The sequence below is a fragment of the Armigeres subalbatus genome, chromosome 3 (genome assembly GCF_024139115.2).
Source record: "Armigeres subalbatus isolate Guangzhou_Male chromosome 3, GZ_Asu_2, whole genome shotgun sequence".
NCBI lineage: Eukaryota > Metazoa > Arthropoda > Insecta > Diptera > Culicidae > Armigeres > Armigeres subalbatus.
This window is the reverse complement of record NC_085141.1, coordinates 385,920,277-385,947,086: the sequence shown is the minus strand read 5'-3', so window position 1 is coordinate 385,947,086 and position 26,810 is coordinate 385,920,277. Positions and strand designations below refer to the sequence as shown.

The 26,810-nt window shown below is 38.9% G+C and overlaps 1 protein-coding gene and 1 long non-coding RNA gene across 2 annotated transcripts in view; one reads left to right on the top strand and one right to left on the bottom strand.

Moving 5' to 3' along the window:
- Positions 1-615: 615 nt before the first annotated feature.
- Positions 616-1,419, top strand: LOC134223833 (uncharacterized). Its single transcript, XR_009982740.1, has 3 exons — positions 616-721; positions 830-915; positions 966-1,419. It is a non-coding gene; the product is annotated as an uncharacterized LOC134223833 (long non-coding RNA).
- Positions 1,420-3,543: 2,124 nt separating this feature from the next.
- The window catches only part of LOC134222958 (uncharacterized), a 33,231-nt gene continuing 9,964 nt past the window's right edge, over positions 3,544-26,810 (bottom strand). The window contains exons 2-5 of the mRNA XM_062702099.1: positions 18,805-18,958; positions 4,842-5,209; positions 3,900-4,782; positions 3,544-3,845 (exon numbers count right to left, since the gene is read on the bottom strand). Of these exons, the coding sequence (XP_062558083.1) occupies positions 3,544-3,845; positions 3,900-4,782; positions 4,842-5,209; positions 18,805-18,958 (1,707 nt within the window). The remainder of the gene's footprint in view (positions 3,846-3,899; positions 4,783-4,841; positions 5,210-18,804; positions 18,959-26,810) is intronic.

Sequence of the window (26,810 nt, the reverse complement as noted above, 5' to 3'; positions counted from 1 at the left end):
TTTTGTACATAAAGAAATCGAAAAAAAACGAATGAACGAAGCTCACTTTTAATCACTCAACTACGTTCTTCGGTGTTCCGCGTTTTGCCCCGTCGCGGCCGTCATCGTGGCACAATAAAATCAAATAGAATAAAAAGTGGTCAAAATGGTTTCACATATGATCGATCAAGTCGAGTCAAGTACGAGACACTGAAGACGGCCTTACTGTTGAGGTCGAAATACGTATCTGTCAAGATACAATTAAGTGGTGGAATTCAATGGGATTGTACAAACTCATCTTATGACAAGTGATATGATCGATGTTTTCCCTCAGTTTAGAATAATGTTATCAAAATAATTCAATAGAAAGAAGGCCAAATAAAATATTGCTTTACTAAAACTGTTTTACGTTTTTTACACCTTTGAATGCGTACGAGAATCACTGTGCCCTACCAAGCGGCGATGGTTGATTCATAAGATTTTCGAAACCTTTGTTTTGCTCACGCTATTCATCGTCGTTTTCTCGCTCACGCGGAAAAGGGCGCCCCGCGTACGCGAGGATTGTTAATCCCCTTTAATCAAACCCTGCCCGCTAGCGAATAAAAGCGAACGACGACGATACGTGGAGTAGGTACGCTGGCTGCTGCCGAACGGCAACGGAACCGGTTCCAGTTTATTTTCGTGGGGTCGCGCCGCGAATTCTCGCAGCTTGTTTTCGTCCTTTCGCGATGAATTTCTTCGGGTAAGCAGAAGAAGACCACGACAACAATGATTACGTGGAAGATGGCCTTGTGTAGTTACGTAATCTTTGTTTTGATTTTACGAGATTCCAGCTTTTTTTTCAATTCAGCTAGAAAAAAAGACTTGTTTGCAGCCCTTATCGCAGCTGCAGGATATCGTGGTGGAAGAAAAGCGCGAATAATACTGGGGCTAGGGGTATGTATTAAATAAAGGAGTCGGTCCAGGCTTATGATGGGTTTACGTAGATATTTAGGTCGACGGAGCGTGAAAATGACTGGCAGATATGACGGATTCATGTTGACAGCGCAGAACTGAATGGGATGGATCGAAACTGGTTTGAGTTGTTTTTGTTATCTTTACTTCAAAGGATTAGCGAGCATGAGAAAGATGCGCAATTATTGGTTTATTTTATTCTTTGCATTTACATTATTTTTTAACTGGTTAGAAAACAAAACTTTTTATGTTAAATTCAATAACAGTTAAAGATTCTTCATCGATTGAGGAACAATTGAGGATTTTTCATAAATCGACAAAGAATTATCCCGAAATATTCGAATATTGAAAAACGATTACTCTGACTTTCCCATAAAGAAGACCAGAAAGTGATGAAAACGATGGGATAAAATCAAAATTATCGTTTGATTACAAAGACTGCAGGGATGAAAGGTAGCAGAAATATCCAACTTAATGAATATTTAGCATCCAATTAAAGACACATTAAAGGCACAGAGAAAGTATGTTATTGTACATGCATCGATAATTCGACCAATTGAACAACATATTTTCGAATATTAAAATAACGAATAGTAGAATTGTGGAAATCATGAAAAACTAAAATAAAGATTTGTATGGGAATTTGTTGGGCAGTGCCCAGAACCGCTTTATTCCTCTAATTAAATATAGGGAAGTGGATATTATTTTATTTTTTTTCAAAATCACTTGCAAATATTCCTCTGATATGGTCATTGTTTTGGTATGTCAGTCAGGGTAAGCGATAAAACATTTTTTCCTGGCGAAACGAAATTTCAAGTATCCTTGATGGTTCGAAACGAAACGAATCGAAATATAAATTATTTCTGTAACTTCTGAACGATTTTTTGTTTTCTCCATTGAAGTTTCAATGAATTGTTTCTGTTATGTATACAATTTTGATTCTTTTATTGATTATCCTATTCGAAAACATGTTGTCAACCAATAGTGTTGCTGAAGGAATAAGAAAACCCACTTTTTATTATGAACATAAATATAATAATGAATAAACATAAAATAATAAATATAACATAAATGAAGTTTCAAAAATAATACATTTTTTTATTTGTTTATTGGTTTTTATTTATTCCATCTGGCTTGAAACCTTAATGAATTGATGAAGGAAAAAGCCAGTTTGAGTTGACATTGTTGGCCATGCTCAAATTGGCGTAAAAACCTCATATCTTTTCTTGAAAGAATTTAACATGCAGTGTACAAATATAAAAACAACACATTCTAAATTAAACATAGCATTCTGGAACAATTATTTCTCTACTAACAACAAAAACTTATTACTGACGATGGTTGTTACGAAGTTGGACTAATAACTCTCTTCTAATTCTATTCCGGAACATGGTGGACGAGATGCCGTTGAAATCGAACAGTGCGTGGAACTCGTTGAAGCGTGCTGAGATAAACCGTATGGGGTCGTGCATGCCATAATTGTATGATCGACCTTCTAGCTGGAGTATGTTCCTGGACCGGAGTGTCCGCTCCGGGGCATAGAAGTTCAGTTGATTCAGGATTTCAGGGCAGTCGGTCTCGTCGGTTAAAATTTTTGCAACGAACACCGCCTGATTGATAGATCGCCTTTGTTCGAGGGTCTCTAGACCAAGCAACTGGCAGCGTTCTTCATAAGGGGGGAGGTTTGTTGGATCATTCCATGGAAGATTGCGTAAGGCGTACCGAACAAATCTTCTTTGAACGGCCTCTAATCTTGTAATCCAGGAAGAATGGTATGGACACCAGATTACCAAGCCGAATTCTAATATTGACCGAACAAGTGAGCAATATAGAGCCTTAAGGCAAAGAGTATCATGAAACTCGTCAGTAATTTTAAAAATAAAACCAAGTTGTCTGTTGGCTCTTGCGACGATATCTACATAATGCTGCTTGAAGGACAAACTGGAATCCAGAATTATACCCAGGTCACGTACACTGCTGGTACGCTGCAGATTTGTATCGTGCATCACGTATTGGTAGAGTGTTGGGGTCTTTTTGGGGTGGAAGGTAATAACATTACACTTGTGTACACTCAGTGTTAGGAAATTTGTAGAACACCATTCCTCGAACTTTTTTACCAGATTCTGGAGTAGTAGGCAATCTTGGATACAGCGTATAATCATGAAGATTTTGACGTCGTCAGCATAAAAATAACGGAATCCTGGTGGAATAGTGAATCCGACATCATTCATGAATATGGAAAAGAGTAAGGGTCTTAGGTTACTGCCTTGGGGTACACCTGATGGGTTCGTGAATTCAAACGACTTAACTGTGCCGATTTTAACGCAGAGCGCGCGGTTGGTGAGGTAGGATTTGAACCAACGAATTAGTAATTCAGACACTCCGAGCTTATTCAGCTTAGCCAGCAGAATTTGTTGATCGACACAATCAAATGCAGCCTTGAGATCCGTGTTTATTACATCGACCTGTGCTCCGGAATCCATACTTCGAAGACAAGTAGACGTTAATGGAATGAGGTTTGTGGATGTCGATCTCCTTGGATAAAAGCCGTGTTGGTCAGATGATATGTAGTGTTTGCTGGCTGCGAATAATGAGTCGTTGACAATGACTTCAAGTACTTTGGAACAAGCACAAAGTGAAGTTATTCCACGAAATTGGAAACATGTACGATGATTTCCACCCCTTTGGGAATACACCCTGTTCCAGGGACAGGTTGAATATTGTTGTCAAAGGATGGATCAGTTGTGATGAACATTTTTTCAGCAGGGAGGAAGGAAATCCATCGGGTCCAGGTGAATTGGAGAACTTTAGCTTCTTTATAGCCGAATCGACCAGTTCCGGGGTGACGGAGATAATGTTGAGGCTGATCAAATCTCTGGGCGTATTCAGAATCGCTAAATCTACTTGAGATGCTGAAGGTGTGCGAAAAATGGTCGGCTAGGAGATAACTTTTATTTTCTGCTTACGGGCTTGACGTTCGCCAAGGAAAATTTCAGTAGGTAAGCCATCTTCATTCTTTGTTGTTCTGACGAACGACCAGAACTGATTTGGATTCAAGCGAAGATTGTTCTGAATGCGTTTGGTGTAGCATCGGTATAGATATCGATTGTACAGACGATACTCGTTGCTGGCTCGAGTAAATAGTTGCTTGGAGAACGGATTGCGATTTTGGATATATTTTCTGAGTGCCGCTGATCTGAATCGTTTTAATTTGCGAAGTCGAGCATTTGCCCACGCAGGTTTTGGAGGCGGTCGACGCAAAGGAACGTTCTCAACGATTGCCATGTTAACCACACTGGTGAAATATTCAACAGCTTCGTCCACGTTGGTTGCCATACGAATAGGCTCCCAGTCCATTTGATCAAACTTTCGTTTCAATGCAACTATGTTCGCTTGACGAAAGTCCAAACTGTTCACTTCATCAAATGTTTCGAATTGCATTGGGCTTGGCATGTTGATGCAGGTTTCTAGCGCAGGATGATCGGCATCGATATTTAGCAAAGGTTCAACAGCTTCCTGTACCGAGCATTCGGAAAGAGCGGGTTCATTCACAAGGATGAAGTCTAGTAGTCGACTATTTCTGTTAAGTACGTGATTTACTTGGACAAGACCACGTAGGCTGAAACCATCCAGTAGAGTAGAGCAGGAATCTGAGATGCTTGAACGAAGTGCGTCGAGTGATGGTGGCTTGTTGGATTGTGCGAAATCATTCAAGCTTAGTTTGGAGAAAACAGTCCCAATCGAGTTATTATGATTTTCGATGCAATTCAAATCAGATTTACGATCCGGGGGGAGATAGAGCACGCCGACGCTTACCGACCTTTGTTGTGTTTTTATCTTTACCCAAATCTGTTCGAGAGAAGGATTGACGGGGCAGGGTCGAGGCAACAGTTCAAACGCCTATTTACTGCGATCAGTACACCACCTCCACGTAGTTTATAACTGTTTAGGCGGTTGCGGTCATTCCGAAAAATCTCGTATTGGCGGTTGAACAGTTGTGCCGAATAGATTCTGTCATCCAACCACGTCTCCGTAAGAACTATAGCGTCATAGTTCGAGTCGGTAGTTGACAAGAAAAAGTCATCGATTTTAGTTCGCAGGCCTCGGACATTTTGATAATAAATGCGTAAACTGATGTCGGACAATCGAAGGTTGCAGGATGCGGAAGTATCGGGCTGGAATGAGGTTGGACCACTTATTTTTGGTGCAGTATCATCCCGGGCTTCGGCGGGACATATACCACTGTCAAACTTACCCGACGAAACAGGAAGAATACCTGGATAAAATGTTTTTATTCAAAAGAAAAAAAAGATTGAGCTTTCAAATAAATGGAGTTCAATGGCCGTAACCGTCGACTAAAATAAAAACTCCACCTAAATTTTCCATAAAAATAGCAAATTGCCAATTAAGAAATTAGGGTATGAGCAATAAGTAAATATAAAATTTACACAAATAATACAAAATTTCCATGAACAATTAGGAATTTTCCACAAAACCAAAATAAATTTGCACTTTTAAAAAAATAATTTGCAATTATAAAAGAAGAATTTTCCATGAAAAATCAATCAATCAAAAAACAAAATGTTCCCTTGAAAAATACAAAATAAATAAATGAATATTAGCAACAACAAAAAAAACAATTAAAAAATTTCCGCAAAATAAATATATTTTTGTCTACACAAAAACTTTCCACAAAAAAATCGATAAAGAGGAATAAAAAGTACGAATATCTATAAAGAGCTATAAAAAAGAAATAAAACTGAAGATTCTTCCATAGATGATCCCCTCTTCAAAAGCGTTTGAAGTTCATGGAAATTTTTATCATTTCTTGTTTTTTGTATTTTTTAATGGGATTTTTCTTTTATTTTTTATTGCTCTTCATTGATAATTTTTTGGATTTTTTTTCATTTTTTGTTTTCATTCATTTTTTGTGGACAAAATATTTATTATGTGGAGAATTTTGTGATTGTTCATCGGAAAAGAAGGCCGTTTTGTCATTCAAAGACGAACTGTGAACCAGGTATTAAGATCAGGAATTGCAGAGAACAAATTAGCACATTTAAAAGCAAAAAATACAATTTTAAAAGAAAATTTTCCCATAAAGAAATCAAAATGTTTCACGGAAAAAAATACAACATTTCCATAAATAAACCAATATTATCATTTTTCCGTGGAACATTTTGATTTATTTATGGAAAATTTTCTTTTATAATTGCAATTCCTGATTATAATACCTGATTTACAGTTTGTCTTTAAATGATAAAACGGCCTACTTTTCCATACCAACGAAATGGGTGCTTTAATGACTATTATGCAATTCAAATGGGTTGCATAATATTCTTTATAGCACTCATTTGGGTGCTATGATGAAAAACTAACATTGGAACATGAGTTACATGACTACACATGAATTAGCTTTGGTCAGTGTTCACTGTTCAAATAGTGTATTCTCTGCGTCTCGCCTAATAAATAAAATAGTTTGTTGGACATAACATCCATCTATCGCTTCATATCTTGTCGAGCTATGCAATTTGGCACGATAGGATGGAACTGATTGTTCTCTGCCACAACATAATTTATTGGCATGAATGATCATGTGGAGTAAATTCGATTGTACAGTTTTGGTACAGATTTATCACATTTAAGCCCATTTTTTGTCATTGCAAAAAATAGCGTGTGCAACTTGTTTCAAAACTTGATTATTTCAGCACTCGTAGTATTTATCCAACTCTGCAAGCCTCATGCTGTAAAAATCATCTTTTTGCAACTAGTTGCACAAACTACTATTTGTTTTGTGGACTTTTTGTGATTGTTTATGGAAATTTTACATTGTTTGTGGCAATTTTATATTTATTTATTGCTCATATCCTGATATCTTAATTGACAGTATCCTGATTTATTATGGATTTTTTTTATTTTTTTAGGGTGGAGTTTTTATTTTGGTCTTGTTTAATTGATTTTCCCGGTATGTTTTTATTCGTTCAATTGCAGAAATATCAAACTTAATAAATATTTAGCAATCAGCTCAAGGCACAGTATCATCTTTAAGTATGTTATTGAACATGAATCGACAATTTGACGATTGGAACCGAGGTCGTTATTGGAATCCCCAGACCTTTATTTTGCCTCACTCGTGCTTGGCGATTTTTTGCATCTTTTGGCCGGATGCCGTTTAACCTTTCCGTCCCCAACGTCTGTTTTTAAGGGCTTTCACAAATCTAAACTGCTGTAAAAATCGCATTTCTTGACCGATTCTTTCGCAACAAGTTGCATTCCATCCGGATGGATCCAAATTTTTGATTTATATAGTTCCGAGGTTATCCACAGTACGGTTCCAGAATTATTCCCGATTCCGTTGGGGTCAGTTGTCCCCGGAATAAGTGGCCATTTACAATTTAAAGTCAAAACAGGTCGTGCGACACCTCAAACTTCATGATTTCACAAAGCAATGATAAAAATGATATTTTTGGGGTTCCTGGCCCACTCGGATTCAATCCGGCCACATCGGTCACAATCCGGAGACCAACGGAATAGCCATTTTCTAAATTGATTCAAAATAGGTCGTGCGACACCTCAAACTTCATGATTTTCAAGCAATGATGGGAATGATACTCTTAGGGTTCCTGACCTACTCGGATTCAATCCGGCCACATCGGTCACAATCCGAGGACCAACGGAATGGCCATTTTCTAAATTGATTCAAAATAGGTCGTGCGACACCACAAACTTCATGATTTTACAAAGCAATGATGAGAATGATATTTTTAGGGTTCTGGCCCACTCGGATCCATTCCGGCCACAATCCGGAGGACCTACGGAATGGCCATTTTCTAAATTGATGCAAAATAGGTCGTGCGACACCTCAAACTTCATGATTTTCAAGCAATGATGGGAATGATATTCATAGGGTTCCTGACCTACTTGGATTCAATCCGGCCACATCGGTCACAATCCGGGGACCAACGGAATGGCCATTTTCTAAATTGATTCAAAATAGGTCGTGCGACACCTCAAACTTCATGATTTCAGAAAGAAATGATGAGAATGATATTTTCAGGGTTCCTGGCCCACTTGGATCCATTCCGGTCACAATCCGGAGGACCTACGGAATGGCCAATTTCTAAATTGATTCAAAATAGGTCGTGCGGCACCTCAAACTTCATGATTTTACAAAGCAATGATGGGAATGATACAAGGGCGTAGCCAGAGTGGGCAGGTTGGGGTAAAACAAATCGAAAAGTTTTGGGGTCAAGCATTCTCCTTGAAATCCTTCTAGAAACTCCCCTGGGAACTTCTAAATTCCTCCGGAAAGTAATCCACAAATTCCTCTGAAAATGGTTCGAAAATCTTTCTCATGTAATTGTAATTTCTCCTTATCTAGAAACCCCTCCCTAAATTTGGTTTTTAGGAAATTCATGAGGAAATTCAGCGCCCTCCTTAGCCGTGCGGTAAGAAGCGCGGCTACAAAGCAAGACCATGCTGAGGGTGGCTGGGTTCGATTCCCGGTGCCGGTCTAGGCAATTTTCGGATTGGAAATTGTCTCGACTTCCTTGGGCATAAAAGTATCATCGTGTTAGCCTCATGATATACGAATGCAAAAATGGTAACTTGGCTTAGAAACCTCGCAGTTAATAACTGTGGAAGTGCTTAATGAACACTAAGCTGCGGGGCGGCTCTATCCCAGTGTTTGGATGTAATGCCAATAAGAAGAAGAAGAAGAAGTTCCTTCTCTCTTCTTACTTTTTCCTACTTATTTTTTTTCTTCTTCTTTTCTCCATTCTTCTTTTATCCATTTACCTCATGCATTCTTCTTCCTTAGTTTTCATACTTCTTTCTTCCTTCTTACTTCTTACTTCTTACTTCTTACTTCTTACTTCTTACTTCTTACTTCTTACTTCTTACTTCTTACTTCTTACTTCTTACTTCTTCTTCTTCTTCTTCTTACTTACTTCTTACTTTACTTCTTACTTCTTACTTTACTTCTTACTTCTTACTTCTTACTTCTTCTTACTTCTTCTTACTTACTTCTTACTTTACTTCTTACTTCACTTCTTCTTCTTACTTCTTACTTCTTACTTCTTACTTTTTCTTCTTACTTCTTACTTCTACTTCTTACTTCTTACTTCTTACTTCTTACTTCTTACTTCTTACTTCTTACTTCTTACTTCTTACTTCTTACTTCTTACTTCTTACTTCTTACTTCTTACTTCTTACTTCTTACTTCTTACTTCTTACTTCTTACTTCTTACTTCTTCATTCTACATTCTTTTCTCGATCACTTTGCAGTTTTGCAGTTGCTGATCACCAGCAATTTCGTGCTCTGGTGAACAGCTGTATCAGCTTTATTCTAGTCATTCTGGTTTCAACTGCGTCGGTCGTCTCTTCCACTGCCATTTCTACCTCTTCCAGCAACTCACCGATTATCGTTAGGTCTATATCATCCGCGTATCCGATGATCTTTGTGGGCAACAATTAGCACCCCGTTAAACACACCTTTTCCAGAGCGTTGTGTCGGATATGAATTCGTTTCGTATAAAGCAGAATCCGGCTATAGAATTAGTTCTAAAGGATCCTAGGCAAATGATCGAGGATCCGCATTCTGTGCAGCCCTACGGCCTACTAGATTGCACTGTTAAACGCGTTTTTGACGTCAATCGTATCGTTACTACCTCGCTTAACCGATTGTCGTACCTATCCAGTGTTTTGCGCTTAGTAAGTGCCTTTTTCACATTCAAAATGTAGAAAATATTCGAATATTTTAATCAAAGTTGGCCTTGAATTCTTCAAAAATATTGGCACTCATGAGCTCTGCCGCATAAAGCAACAATTTCGTTTATCGAAAGTCAAAAAAATTTGCAATTCCTGATCATAATACCTGGTTTACAGTTCGTCTTTGAGTGGTAAAACGGCCTACTTTTCCACACCTACAAAATGGGTGCTTTAATGAACATTATGCAACTCAAATGGGTTGCATAATATCCATTATAGCACACATTTGGGTGCAATAATGAAAAACCAACATCGGAACAGTAGTTACATGACTACATTTTACTAAATTAGCTTGGGATAGTGTTCAGATGGTAGTGCTGTCCAATGAGCAGCTTGAAGTAGCTCGAAGTTATTCCCATCCCGCTCATGTCCATTTGTTGACAAAAAAAGAACGAGCAGGACGGGAGAAACTCCGAGCTACTTCAAGCTGCTCATTGGACAGCATTAAGGCAAGCTGCGTCGCGGAATAAATGAAATAGTTTGATGGACATAAGATCCGAATTTTCCAAAGGCGAGTTCATCTATCGCTTCAAGGCTTGTAGAGCTATGCGATGTGGCACGATAACATAGAATCTGATTGTTCTCTGCAGCAACATTATTTATTGGCAAGATTTATCATGTGGAGTAAATCAGACTTTACAATTATGGTACAGATTTATCATAATAAAGCTCATTGTTTCGTCATTGCAAAAAATAGCGTGTTGGATGAACGTACAACTCGTGCTGAAAAAATATTCTTTTTGCAACTAGTTGCACAAACTACTATTCTGTAGATTTGTTTATATGTTATTCGCTACAATTATACCCTGCTAATATTCATCTTTGCTTTTCAGCTGAAGAATTCAAGAACAAAAAGCACAAAACATTAAATATCCTGCTACACAACATCTATTATATCTAATTATCATGGAAATAGACATTAATTGGCTAATTCGCTCTTAGGACATTGGTTGGTTAGTTGGCCGTCCTTCGGAATTATCCGCTAAGTTCCGTAGTAGAGAAGTTTGTCGGAGTCCATCATAAGCCCGCCAGTGCACTGCAGTGTTTGCTTTGTTCAACTCTGTTAAAAGCTAACCAAATCTAACAAGCCAACAAATCTAACAAGTCTGAGTATTCATCAAGTTAAGTGTTTATATATAATATTGATTGCGACCATCATGCTGAGAGCGACGTCATTAAATTGCGCTATGTAGGGAAGCGGTTTATTATGCAAGCTATTTCAGCGTCTTGACAAAAAGATTGGCTGAACTTGGCTTTGACTAATTACCATTTATTAATGCGTAATTCTATTTCGTAAGAATAATTAACATATGAAAACAATAATAAAACAGATATCTTGAAGAGAGGGCAAGCATATTCAGAAAGCAAAACATTATGCGAATAGATTACGCAAAGCTGAAGTTCGACCAACCAGTATATAAACAGACTAAATTTATCATTTCTCAGGTTTTTATAGGGAGCATATACAAAAGGAGGTAGATTCAATAAACTCTTCGCTACTGGCAGCGCCGTGGCGTGTGGTTGGCCAGGTTGGCCCCCGCCAAGGGCGCCACGCCATAGGGTGGCGCCGAATTCAAAAATGTCACTATGGAAAATGATCACAAATTATTCTCAAATTCACTGGTACAAAGTGAATTAGACGATTCGGTAATCAACAATTCAGTAATCAACTGTTTGACTAGTATCCGGAGAGCCCTTTTCCGTTGACAAATTGAAACAGGTATCGGCTCGAAACAGGTATCGGAACGTCGGCTCAGGGGGTATGTTTCCCTCAATTTACGAGATTTGCGCCATCGCCTTCATTATCTTTTTTTTTTTTTTTTTTGTCTTTATTAAAGAGACTTTCAGCCCAAGGCTGGCTCGTCTCCGAGTCATTATCTTTTACATCATAGTTTCCCAAAGTTGGGGGGTCGCGACCCCCTTCCATTAGATTTACACAGGCTGGGAAACAATGTTTTACATAATTTATTTGACGGATTTGGAAGTAAAGAAGAAAGAGAGAAGAGGAAATGAAACTGGAACAGTGGCGCAACTGGCTTCTGGGGAGAAATCGCCAATACGCTAAAGGCAAAACAAAGTAGACTGTAAAAAACGAATACATGGAAGTAGTGTAAGGGATTTTATGTTAACCCGAGAAAAAAAAACTTATTCTACACAGAACAACTATTTGAATAAGAACACAGAACAACCACTTAATAAAGCTTTAAACGAGGATAAAGTACTTGCCATAAGGCGAATTCGTACAATTTAACTGATTTATACCACTTGATCAAGTGGTGGAATTAAAAGGAATTGTACGAAGTTGTCTTATGGCAAGTAAAGACATTTCACTAAAAGCTCAAAATATTTTCTTATGAAAATGAGTACACTAGATTCTGTTTTTACAGGATTTACATTTTCTCAATTTTACACTCATCCTGAATGTTTAACGCATATTAATTATCATGTGATTTTTCTCTGAATTATTTAGGATTTTTTGAAACATTTTGCGAGGACTTTGGTGGAAAATTAAAGTCACACGATCAAAATTACAAGCGAAAAAAAATCGCGTAAAAACAGAATCCTGTGTATTTGAAGGGATGTCACTCGTCTTACAGCATACGGAATACAATAATCTGCATCAAGAAATTCCAATAATGATGGCGACTGACTTTCTTGAAAGTTGAATTTCATTGGTCCAAGCAATTTCAACAATCCCACTAAACTACCGACAGACTGAAGACTATTCTGGCGATTAATCAACCCACTCCAGACTTTGGTTTTTCCAAATCACTCCAGAGTTGATTTTTTCTTATCAATATGACAATTCTGAAGGTCACCCAATCCACTCCAAAGTAGGTTTTTTTTTGTTCGTCCAGGTCAGATAGCGCTCCAATCATCGACCAGCACATTTTATTGGCCTAGCTAGATACACAACAAGTAAATTTGAAATATTCGAGAATCAGTGCACTACTGGATCAAATAGATATTAGGTACATTGAATTCAAAAATACAGGAAAATTTCTATGGATTTCTAGGAGTTTTATGATTTTTAGTAATCTTTACTTCCTACCTCTATAATGGAACATATGAAGGTTACAGAAGCTTAAGAAATTCAGAAACAAATAATTAGGTATACGATGAAAATAATTGGTTTTAAATCTCCCTGCTTTTATTGCGGTTTTTATTCTTAACATATGCAATAAAATAAGGGGCGCCCAGTGAAGGTTTCGCCAAGGGCGCAAGGAAGCCACACTACGGCTCTGGCTACTGGTATTAGAGATAAATCTGGTATTAGAGATAATCAAAATTCTAAATAACTCGTTTCTGGAAACACGCATTGCAAAAATTTACGCAAAGTAAATTATAAATGTGTATAGCAGGATTGACATTCTAATGTTCTTGTTCTCGTGTGTTTCATATTCTTCAGCTATACATTGAAAATGTTTATTTAAAATCAGGGGAAAAATTAAGTGAATGTTGGGAACAATTTAACAAAAGATGCTCTTTTGACTTTTCTGAAACAAAATTGTTGGTTAACTCAAACCCTACATTGATTGAAATATGTAAATATTTCCTACCTCTTGAATGTCAAATGGCACTCACTTGGCAGTTGACAGTCATTATCGACTGATGCCCCAAGGACCATCGTCAGCTTCTTGACACAGCTCCTTGAAGCATTTAGACTTGCTGACTGTAATCTCTTATTAGAATACCACACTATCTTCATGGACAATTATCTTATGCTTCTCCCTGACCATTTCAGACCTTGCCCTCTGGAAGTGTCTTATGGCTCTGTGAAAGGTAGCACGAGGTTGGCACCACCAATACTTTAACCCCCGGCTGTTCCTTGGCTTCAGTTTCCTTAGTATCGTCGCATCGCAAACCCTCGTTAGCGATTCCTTCGGCTAATCCGCATCATTTTTGTGTTTATATTTTCATTGTAGCAGGGCTGGTAGCAAGTAACTTTTTAGTGACTTGGTCACTATTTTGAGCCTAGTCACTAAAAAGTCACTATTTGCATCCAAAAGTCACTAAAGTCACTATTTTTCGAAAAATGGTCACTAAAGTCACTATTTTTGCACCAGCGTTTGCAAAAAAAAATAGTTTAAAATTAAAAATCATTTGTACCTACCATTATCATCAACCAAATCAAATGTAAATCAGTTAGCAAAAAATTTAAAGTTTGAGAAATTGCTCCAAGGCCGTCTTATGAAAGGCAGAGTAGATTCGAACCATGGACTTCGGGATCGAGAGGCCTGTATGCAGACCACAGCAAAGCTTGGGCTTACGTTTAGGCAACTCCGTTTATAAAGCGCAGGATTGTTACGACTACGTGGATTTCGCGATTTTCCCTGTTTTTGCTGTTTTCGCGGATTTGATGCGGATTTACATAACGGTTTTGAGGCCTCGGGCGGATTTAGTTTTGGGTGGAAATTTAATAAATACGGAGCGTAGGCTATTGTTTTCGATAGCCAAATGCCGTTGAGAAGGGACTCCACATTTGATGTCTATGCTTACCCATTTTTTGGATATTTCCAAGCCATTATTGAATGTATTATACCGTGGACCCCCGATAATTTGAACGGTACCTCATTCAAATTAACGGGGTTTATTTTTAATTTGAGCAGTAAAACTGGTTTCTGGCTACTCTCTGCGTTCCATTTCACGATGTTTCAATTTTCTTTTCTCGATTCCACGTGTTGAATGACGTTTGAACCATTTTTAATTTGAACGATGTTCAAACTAACGGGGTTCAAATTAAATAGTGTTCAGATTAAAAGCGGTCATATTACCGGGGGTACACGGTACTCTTGAGCACTCGTTTAACAAGCATTATAAGGGAAAGAACTTCACTTGTTGTCATTTTTCATCGTTTCTTAATATCCATTTTTTCTCACGTAAATTTTGACATAATTCCGAGATATTTCTTAGTTTTTGATTGATTAACCCCTCTACGACGAACCGCACAGCATGATATTATCGGCGTAGCACTACGTTAGATTCGGGAAGTCGGGACTTCCGAACCGAACTTTCTTCCGAAGTTTTATCTGTCAAACTAATTGATGTGTTGTTTAGCGCATTATTAGGCGAATCCAGCGCACTACTTCCTAAGTTGGGTAGGTTGCCTGTATCTGGAGTAAGGAGTAAAAAATGGAGTAATTTCTGTAGCCATGACCGCAACATCTTTGTGTAAATTTCCATAAAAACTTCGCTTTGAGTTTGGTAAATAATCTCGCAAGGTTTTACTTAGGAATTCACCAAACAATATCAGCAATTCCCAAAAAGATTTCTACCGGAATTCATGAAAAAATCCGCTTGTATTTGAAGAAGATTTTTTTCAAGGATTCGCGGAGAAGTTTTTACAATAATTGACGTGCAGTTCCCGCGGAAATTCCTGAAAGATAGCAGGAATGTCTACAAAATATTCTGTCTTGAATTTATTGTATCAAAGAATTTCCGAAAGTTTTAGTACTGACCTTCGCCATCGGATTTCTGTTGGAATTTCCTCCTCCTTCTGGAGCAAGATTTCACAGGAATTTTCTGCACAATTCCTGATTTTTTTTTTCACATTTTCCGCACAATTTCTGAAAAAAAAATTCAAGAAATTTACACAAGGCTTTCCACAAAAAAATAACTTCCGCTGAAATTTCTGAAAAAAAAATCGGAGTTTTCCAAAGCAATTTCTGCATCAAATTCAAGATTTTGGATCGCATTTTACGAAACTTGAAACTTAGGAAACTTAGGTGTGGTAAAATTCATGTTATATATGAGTTCTGGTTAATGTCTCGAAAAAACAAATGGCAAATGGATTATGTATTCATTTGAATTTGTTACGCTTAAAAATGTTATTTTCAATTATTAAAAATCCTATATTAAAATGTCATTATAATTTTGAATTCTTTAAGTTTTCTTTTACAATTTGACCTAATAAAGATTCATAAGCTTTGTGATTCCTTTGGATTGGGCTTCGTTCTAACACTCTTTCACACTGTCTTGCAGATGAATAATTTATATATTGGGAATATATTTTGACGAGACAATATTTTTTGAACGGTAGTAAAAGACAGCGCAAAATTTATTATATTTCATTCTGCCTTTTTCATACACAAACTGCAGTTTCACGAAAAACTTCGAGCTCATGTTAAACTTCATTACCACAATGCTGTAGAACGTGCTTTACCCGTTACGTGGTGTGTTACGGAATAAGGTTTACCATGGTCATATTGCTAGCCTCTGGATGTCCCAACTTATACCTTCCTCAATATTCAACTTCGTTGTATTTATGATGGTGTCGCCAAGTCGGTTGCCCCCTGCTAAGATTCATCCTCTCCCTAGTTACGGTGAAGATGCACACGGCCAGCAGTAGTAATCCTCATGCTTTTGTAATTTTTGTCTTCTCTTGATTTCTGGTAGCATTCTAATGAGCATTTGAAAAAAACATGATATCCCTAGTTTCCAATCTACTATCAGTTACACACTGACAATACGAATGCACCTCAGCTCATACAAAAGTCACTATTTGGTCACTTTTTCTGCTTCTGAAAGTCACTATTTGGTCACTTTTTTCGTCATCGTTAGTCACTAAGTCACTATTTTGAACGGCATTTATCGCTACCAGCCCTGTTGTAGCCATAAGATTTTGTAAATCAGCTCAACTCTTGCACTTTTTGTGTTGCAAAGAAGTTTCCCATATGGCGCATTTTGCTCATAGTAAGTCACATGTGACTCCAGTTAGCCTTGCATTCAATGGCGTAGGATAGCCAATCCGGAGATGGCAAGTTCCATTCTCGGTCTAGTCCACGATGTTTTTGGGAGGGAGAACCAGCAAACTGTAGCCCCTGGCGCTAGTCAGTCTCCATTCCCATTTCCCTGACAAAGCATTGAAGTCGCCTCCGATGATTGTCGGTCTTCGGTTGCTGTTTACTATTTTATGTAAATTTCTGTATTCTTTTATTGCTCTCTATTGATTTTTTGGAAAAGTTTCTGTTGAAAAATAAAAATATTTTGTGGAAAACGTTTATAATTGTTTAATGCATTTTCAATTGACAATTTTAAGGTCATTGATAGCTGTTGTATGTTATTAGAGTTTCCATCCCGGGACATCCCGGGACAAAAAATCCCGGGATTTAGGAAAATTCGGGATTTCCCGATTCCCGGGATATTATTTTTGAAATCCCGAAAATCCCGGGATACCCGGGACAAAAAATACTGTTTTATTTCCGGTTCGCAAACAGTGTAATTTTTCTTCTTACAAAAGTTATTTATTTTGAACGCGTAACTCAACTTAGGTGATAAACTCATATCATATTTTTATACCTCCCATCAGACATGATTTTTTTCAAGTTCGTTTAATTGGTAGGCTCAGGCATGTATATGTATACGGAGCCAAAGTTTTTTGTTATGCACAATCGATATCATCTTATTATTAAATTAGTAAAAGAGGAACAGACATGAAAATATCGGAGACACCCTCAAAAAAAATAATAGATTCCCCTATACCACTCAATGGAGGGCTACGTCTGATACTTTTTCCAGCAGCTACAGCTCTCTATTAATTAAATGACAAGTATCTACAGTACAAGATCAGCTACATCTATTTGGCGCCTGCTTTCTACCCATTTTCCGTCTACAGCGAGGTTGTGTACACTAGCTGATATTCGCCTTGCTAATCCCCTCGCGCCGCCCAACACTGAGTCAGTCTTCCTGAGCTTCTTGCCTCCAAAACAATTCTTGATCCAATTCATGTCCTTCCAATCGACGTTCGTACAACAATCTTTCCAGCACATGCGCAAGTACAAGTGGTCCAACCCCGATGCTCTGCCTAATATTTTGGTGTATCGCTTCGATCAAAATCAACTCTGGTTCACAGTTTGCAATCAATTTGTCCAATTCTCGGCTTCTGTCAAAATTGTATACCAACTTTAATCGCGTAATCTATTAACCCCATTATCGTTAAATTATCGAGTTAATTTACGTTAAATCATCGAACTCCGATAATAATTGAGTTGATTCATCTTTATCGCAACAAACGGCGATAACGATAAATTAAAGATTAACATTAAGATTGGGAAGCGATCTGTTCAAGATTAGGAAGAGCTGCAGATCTTGGCAAAAGTATCAATTAGTAGTTGGAGGATACTCTAGTATTGTGTTTTCTTTGTAAGAGGGGTCTCATATCTCCAATGGGTTATGGGCCTAGTACGATTCTACTGCGCATCTTCCATCTTTCGTCACTAGGGTATTAAATGCAATCCCAGCAACTGTCTAAACCCAATGCATATTCAAAACAATGCAAACAGTTAAGCCGACTTCAACCGCCAGTGAACCCTTCTTCTCGGACTCTACGATCATATATTCCAAGAGGGGAACTCTACCTTCCGAGAAAAACGTGAATCTTATTTGTTTCTTGAAATCGTTTTATTTTTCGAAAGAATCGATTAAAAATAGAATTGAATTGAGTTCCAATTTGACATCTGTATTATCTGGCCTTTCTAAAATATGAACTTTACCTCTGAACATTGAATTAAATTCTTTTATAATAAAAAAATAAGTTTTCTAAGGAAACATTGAAAAATCCCGGGATCCCGGGATTTCCCGGGATATACGAACAAATTCATCCCGAATCCCGGGACAACAAAAATAGCCGGGAAATGGAAACTCTATATGTTATAAATAAAATATTACAACAGGGAAGTAGACTTGATTTCAACGTGTTCTTAGATTGCGCTTTATCTAGTATACGAGAAAATGAAGAACTAAATACAATCTTGCTGAACACATTGCTGCTTGCCTTTGAACAAGCACATTTATCTGAGCCAAACAAAGTAACAACCATTGAAATAGGATTCGGAGCATACTTTATGGAACTCAATTCGCCTGCGGACTACAAGACACTCTAACTACGGTAGACCAGTTGACTGACTTGGATGTGCGAGCTCACTCGGAACGATATCCCCTTGATGGCTCTTTCTTTTTTTATTTAATCTTTTCTGTATCCCTCTCGCATCTCAACAATGGGAAAAAATCTCAAGTGGCTTAACTTTGGAAAGTTGGTCCCCTCCTGCCCCAAAGCAGCATCATTCTATCAAACGTACTTTACTCGCCAGCGAGGATGCATACGCGATTTCCTGCCGTACTCGTAGATCCATTGTTCCAATTTATCGCACTCCCCATAATCGACTCGGTCCGGGACGTTGTTCGACGGATGTGCGGCACTTCCGCATTCTGGTCGTCCCACTGCGTCGTCACCGCGCCACCACGCCACGTTGACGATCTGCAAAAGAAGTTTGGTTTACTTTGGGAATTCGGCAAAGTGCCTCATTCCCTTTGGGCAATCAAGAGAACACGGTGTAGTTGATGAAATGAGGAAACTATTCTTGGAAGACGGAGCACTATCGAATGCAGAGGCGGATTTTGGAAGTGATGATTTTTTTATGACATAATTGAATCAAATTGACAAATATTTATTTTTATGAAATCATCAAGTTTTTGCAAAAATCATGTACAATAATGTTCAAACGACAATTTAAACTTACCATTAATAATAGACATTTGAAAACCCTATTTTTCGTCTATTGAAATGGATTTTGATACGGCCCTAATCAAATGTGCCGCTGGACCGGCTCCGGGCGGATTGGGTGGCAAGAGCATCAGTTCGATAAAGTTGTTTGCAGCAGCTCGCGCACCCCATCAGCAAAAGTGAAGAGATCAATTTCAATGCGTTGTTTTTTGCCTTCCTGGTAGTGTTGACTTTGTCAAAATAAAACGGGAAACTTTTCGCTATTGTCTATAAAAAGAAGTTTTTCCATGAGAAAATAGGTTGCGAGATTGGATGCAGAGCCGGTTTCTTTTTCGTGCCGATACGCTTCATTCACAGAGGACACATTTCATCCGAAGCAGGTCTATTATCAAAGTTGATCCTGCCCGGCTGCTGCTGGTTGGAGAAAACTTTTCTTCTTTGATACGCATGGACTGAAAGCAAGTGATTCAATGTTGAACAATTTATTCCCCAAACGTTGTTAGGAATCGCCTTTTATCCTTCGGTATCATTTGCATTCGTTTCAATCTTGCTGCCAGGAAAGTTTCACCACATTCAGAACGAACAAAGCCTGTTTACCATTATTCATGGATACTGGTGCATTTGATCACATCAAAATCTTATGCAATCAAACCGGTCAAAGAAAGTGACCAAACTTGTTGGTCTGCATTCGGTACCGTACGGCGTTCTGCAGCCTTCTCTACGTGAATCTTTTCCCTTATCTAATCGACACCATTTACCGTGGCCGCAGGGGGAAAACATTTGCCTTCGTTAAGTCTCAGGTTACAGGAATACCTTTTCACAGAATTTACAGTGATGTATTCAAGGGGCGTGCAACTTCATTAATTCTGTACAAGGCTCGTATGTTTGTGCAGGAAATAGCTTCCCTGTTGTTGAAATAGAAAGGCATCCATTACTACTGGGTTTATTGAATCAATTTCTGATAGATAACAGACTAAAACTTTAGATACTTTACTTACCTTACGGTCAGGGTCTGATATTCTTATAATTATTTATAAGAAACATGCAAATTCTGCTTGAAGGGTCTTATGCCAGCTCACTCCAAATATTGAGAAGCATTTCCCACAATAAAAGATTCTACAGTTTCGATCATTCCAACCAGCAATCTTACCTTTTCATTCAGCAATGTTTTGCCCATTCGCATAAAAAAGGAAGGGCTAGGGGAGGCTTAGAAGGAGCTGATCAAATTCGATTCTTCGATGTTCATGGACTTCCTGAACAAGTACGATCCCGTTGATACATACTTTAAAAATATTCGACTGAAACGTTTGTTCTTTAGAAACGACGATCTGACCGATCCGACATTATATCATAAAGATGTACTTTAAGTCGGAATCATTTCTGACCTCAGCTCGATAGGCCTGGCTCCGGAGAATGAAGCAGGTCGGCGCTTTGCGTCTCAATGTAACTGTAAGCTGTTGCTAAGCTCCATGTGAACATTATGGATAGCGAAGAGATCGAACTAACGTAGATCTGATTATTGGGGTGGTGAGAAAATGATCTAATCAAGTTGCTCCGGCGGCGCAGATGCACATTCACTAGCAACCTTAATGCACAACACCAAGCTCGACGAAGTAATTTTCAAATAAAAACCCAGATTAATCGACCTAGCGGAGATTATGCCTTTCTCGTGCATCGTAAAATGTATTGAAAAAATCACATAAGAAGGGTAAAAAAAAAGCACTTTAGGGGAATAGATCGTATTTTTGCATTGATTTCTATGCATTGCCACCATTCTCGAAAAAAAAAAGTGAATCAAACTCAGCCGCCTTTAACAACTTGTTGCAGAATAATCTTCAACGATGAACCTTCCCAGCTACCATGGAAAGTATACAGCTATTCAATCTGTTCATCTTGGATAGGTTACACTCGCAAATGACAATCCTTCTTTTCCAACAGTGAAATTATTAGAACTCTAACAATGTGTGGATGTGTGACGGAATGCCTCACTAGCTGAAAGATTTGTGAACCGAACTTTCTGAGGCTCATACCAATTTGAAGCGAGCTCCTTCCGAAATTAGACGAGAATTCCTTTCAGAAAAAGAAGAGAATTCCTTCCGAAATTTGGATGAAGTTCCTCCCGGAGGACATATTTTCTTCCAAAATTAAGAGAGAATTTCTTTGGGAAATCGGATAGAATTCCATACAGAATAGGAATAAAATGTATTCCCGAATATGAACAGAGTTCTTTCAGGATTTTAGGAAGAAATTCCTCACGGAATTTAAAGAGAATCACTTCTAAAATTTATACGACATTCCTTTTGGAACACGGATAGCATTCCAGAATGCGGAAAAAAATACTTAAAGAATTCGGACTACATTTCTTTCAGAATAACAAGAAAAATCCTTCCGCATTTTCTCCCGAAGTTAGGAGGCAACTTCCTCCATAATTCGCAGATAAATTTAATCATAATTCGGAGAAAATTCATTTCGAAAGTAGGCGAATACGGGGCGGGAATACGAAGCGGAATCCTTCCGATATTTGCAGCGAATTTATTTGGGAATTCGAAGTCAACTTCTTTCAAAACTCAGAGCAAACTGCTTCCGGAATTCGGAGAAAATTCCTTCCGTAATTTGAATCAAATTTCTCCCGGGATAAGGACAACATTCCTTAGGGAATACGGACAGCATTCCCTCCAAAATTCGGATGGAATTTCTTACTAAATTCGGATTGAATTCTTTCCGGAATTCGGTGAGGATCCCTTCCGGAGTTCTGATAGAATTCCTTCCGGAATTAAGATGGAATTCCCTTTGGAATTCAGATTGATTCCTTCCGGAACTCGGATAGAATTTCTTCCGGAATTCGAATAGAGTTCCTTCCGGAATTCGGTTAGAATTCCTTCCGGAATCCAGTTAGAATTCCTTCTGGAATTCGGTCAGAATTCCTTCCGGAATTCGGTTAGAATTCCTTCCGGAATTCGGTTAGAATTCTTTCCGAAATTCGGTTAGAATTCCCTCCGGAATTCGGTTTCAATTCCTTCCGGAATTCGGTTAGAATTCCTTCCGGAATTCGGATAGAATTCCTTCCGGAATTCGGTTAGAATTCCTTCCGGAACTCGGTTAGAATTCCTTCCGGAATTCGGTTAGAATTCCTTCCGGAATTCGGTTAGAATTCCTTCCGGAATTCGGTTAGAATTCCTTCCGGAATTCGGTTAGAATTCCTTCCGGAACTCGGTTAGAATTCCTTCCGGAATTCGGTTAGAATTCCTTCCGGAATTCGGTTAGAATTCCTTCCGGAATTCGGTTAGAATTCCTTCCGGAATTCGGTTAGAATTCCTTCCGGAATTCGGTTAGAATTCCTTCCGGAATTCGGTTAGAATTCCTTCCGGAATTCGGTTAGAATTCCTTCCGGAATTCGGTTAGAATTCCTTCCGGAATTCGGTTAGAATTCCTTCCGGAATTCGGATAGAATTCCTTCCGGAATTCGGTTAGAATTCCTTCCGGAATTCGGTTAGAATTCCTTCCGGAATTCGGTTAGAATTTCTTCAGGAGTTCGGTTAGAATTCCTTCCGGAATTCGGTTAGAATTCCTTCCGGAATTCGGTTAGAATTCCTTCCGGAATTCGGTTAGAATTCCTTCCGGAATTCGGTTAGAATTCCTTCCGGAATTCGGATAGAATTCCTTCCGGAATTCGGATAGAATTCCTTCCGGAATTCGGATAGAATTCCTTCCGGAATTCGGATAGAATTCCTTCCGGAATTCGGATAGAATTCCTTCCGGAATTCGGATAGAATTCCTTCCGGAATTCGGATAGAATTCCTTCCGGAATTCGGATAGAATTCCTTCCGGAATTCGGTTAGAATTCCTTCCGGAATTCTCGATAAGAAATCCTTCCGGAATTCAGTTGGAATTTCTTTCGGAGTTCGGTTAGAATTCCTTCCGGAATTCGGTTAGAATTCCTTCCGGAATTCGGTTAGAATTTCTTCCGGAATTCGGTTAAAATTCCTTCCGGAATTCGGTTAGAATTCCTTCCGGAATTCGGTTAGAATTCCTTCCGGAATTCGGTTAGAATTTCTTCAGGAGTTCGGTTAGAATTCTTTCCGGAATTTGTTTAGAATTCCTTCCGGAATTCGGTTAGAATTCCTTCCGGAATTCGGTTAGAATTCCTTCCGGAATTCGGTTAAAATTCCTTCCGGAATTCGGTTAGAATTCCTTCCGGAATTCGGTTAGAATTCCTTCCGGAATTCGGTTAGAATTCCTTCCGGAATTCGGTTAGAATTTCTTCAGGAGTTCGGTTAGAATTCCTTCCGGAATTTGTTTAGAATTCCTTCCGGAATTCGGTTAGAATTCCTTCCGGAATTCGGTTAGAATTCCTTCCGGAATTCGGATAGAATTCCTTCCGGAATTCGGATAGAATTCCTTCCGGAATTCGGATAGAATTCCTTCCGGAATTCGGATAGAATTCCTTCCGGAATTCGGATAGAATTCCTTCCGGAATTCGGTTAGAATTCCTTCCGGAATTCGGATAGAATTCCTTCCGGAATTCGGATAGAATTCCTTCCGGAATTCGGATAGAATTCCTTCCGGAATTCGGATAGAATTCCTTCCGGAATTCGGTTAGAATTCCTTCCGGAATTCTCGATAAGAAATCCTTCCGGAATTCAGTTTGAATTCCTTCCGGAATTCGGTTAGAATTCCTTCCGGAATTCGGTTAGAATTCCTTCCGGAATTCGGTTAGAATTTCTTCCGGAATTCGGTTAGAATTCCTTCCGGAATTCGGATAGAATTCCTTCCGGAATTCGGATAGAATTCCTTCCGGAATTCGGTTAGAATTCCTTCCGGAATTCGGTTAGAATTCCTTCCGGAATTCGGTTAGAATTCCTTCCGGAATTCGGTTAGAATTCCTTCCGGAATTCGGTTAGAATTCCTTCCGGAATTCGGTTAGAATTCCTTCCGGAATTCGGTTAGAATTCTTCCGGAATTCGGTAAGAATTCCTTCCGGAATTCGGTAAGAATTCCTTCCGGAATTCGGTTAGAATTTCTTCAGGAGTTCGATTAGAATTCCTTCCGGAATTCTCGATAAGAAATCCTTCCGGAATTCAGTTAGAATTTCTTTCGGAAATCGGTTAGAATTCCTTCAGGAATTCGGTTAGAATTCTTTCCGGAATTCGGTTAGAATTCCTTCCGGAATTCGGTTAGAATTCCTTCCGGAATTCGGTTAGAATTCCTTCCGGAATTCGGTTAGAATTCCTTCCGGAATTCGGTTAGAATTCCTTCCGGAATTCGGTTAGAATTCCTTCCGGAATTCGGTTAGAATTCCTTCCGGAATTCGGTTAGAATTCCTTCCGGAATTCGGTTAGAATTCCTTCCGGAATTCGGTTAGAATTCCTTCCGGAATTCGGTTAGGATTCCTTCCGGAATTCGGTTAGAATTCTTCCGGAATTCGGTAAGAATTCCTTCCGGAATTCGGTTAGAATTTCTTCAGGAGTTCGGTTAGAATTCCTTCCGGAATTTGTTTAGAATTCGACTAGAATTCCTCCCGGAATTCGAATAGAATTCTACCGGATAGAATTCCTTCCTGAATTCGGATAGAATTCCTTTCGGAATTCGGATAGAATTCTTTCCGGAATTCGGATAGAATTCCTTCCGGAATTCAGATAGAATTCCTTCCGGAATTCGGATAGACTTCCTTCCGGAATTCGGATAGACTTCCTTCCGGAATTCGGATAGAATTCCTTCCGGAATTCGGATAGAATTCCTTCCGGAATTCGGATAGAATTCCTTCCGGAATTCGGATAGAATTCCTTCCGGAATTCGGATAGAATTCCTTCCGGAATTCGGATAGAATTCCTTCCGGAATTCGGATAGAATTCCTTCCGGAATTCGGATAGAATTCCTTCCGAAATTTGGATAGAATTCCTTCCGGAATTCGGATAGAATTCCTTCCGGATTTCGGATAGAATTCCTTCCGGAATTCGGATAGAATTCCTTTCGGAATTCGGATAGAATACCTTCCGGAATTCGGATAGAATTCCTTTCGGAATTCGGATAGAATACCTTCCGGAATTCGGATAGAATTCCTTCCGGAATTCGGATAGAATTCCTTGCGGAATTCGGATAGAATTCCTTCCGGAATTCGGATAGAATTCCTTCCGGAATTCGGATAGAATTCCTTCCGGAATTCGGATAGAATTCCTTCCGGAATTCGGATAGAATTCCTTCCGGAATTCGGATAGAATTCCTTCCGGAATTCGGATAGAATTCCTTCCGGAATTCGGATAGAATTCCTTCCGGAATTTGGATAGAATTCTTTCCGGAATTCGGATAGAATTCTTTCCGGAATCCGGATAGAATTCCTTCCGGAATTCGGATAGAATTCCTTCCGGAATTCGGATAGAATTCCTTCCGGAATCCGGATAGAATTCCTTCCGGAATTCGGATAGAATTCCTTCCGGAATTCGGATAGCATTCCTTCCGGAATTCGGATAGAATTCCTTTCGGAATTCGGATAGAATTCCTTCCGGAATTCGGATAGAATTCCTTCCGGAATTCGGATAGAATTCTTTCCGGAATTCGGATAGAATTCCTTCCGGAATTCGGATAGAATTCCTTCCGGAATTCGGATAGACTTCCTTCCGGAATTCGGATAGAATTCCTTCCGGAATTCGGATAGAATTCCTTCCGGAATTCGGATAGAATTCCTTCCGGAATTCGGATAGAATTCCTTCCGGAATTCGGATAGAATTCCTTCCGGAATTCGGTTAGAATTCCTTCCGGAATTCGGATAGAATTCCTTCCGGAGTTCGGTTAGAATTGTTTCACCTGCAAGAAACTTTTGCTGCGTTGCACCATACAGCAGACAATTTGAAGTCATTCAGCTCTGGAACTGCATCTATCTCCACTATGGAGTATCATGTCAACCCAGTCAATCAATTGCCATCCGATATATTTTCTCAGCTAGTTGTCAGCGGATGTCTGCAAGTTATCTACAGACTTTATTGGCTATATGATCATACAATTTATATTTGTGTATTACCTACATAGAGCCTTCTTTCTGTTGATATCTGCTACCAAGAACAATAAATAGAAAATTGTGAGGAAACGTGCATCACGCTGAAAGGAATGACACTACTGTTGTCAATTTACTACGCACATCACTGTGCTGCCCTGTCTTTCCTGCAACGAAATGTGAACGAAAATTCCTCACAATGCCCACATTTTTTCACGCTATCCTGATGAATTGCTGTGGTATTACACAATTCACCTAGAGCGCAAGATTTGGCAATCTGCCTCACCTTACATAACCGAGCACACCGATAGCCGCCAGTTTACCCAAGCTCGAACAATGTGAACTGCATCACGTGGGTATGGATGTCGAGAACCCGTTCGAAAAGCAACAAAGGTCCGCAATCCCGAGGGCAATGGCCACAAGAAAGGATTCAAGCACAACAGGATGCAATTTATTGAGTAGCGGATCCCAAGAAAAAAGGGGTATTCAAATCAACCCGCTCGCGATATATCTCGCGATGTCGCGACCAGCAACGAGTGGTCACCCCGCGCCTTCAGTTCATTCTACTGAGATATCCCGATGAGCATGAAAAAAAAAAACCGACAAGGGGATAAAGAG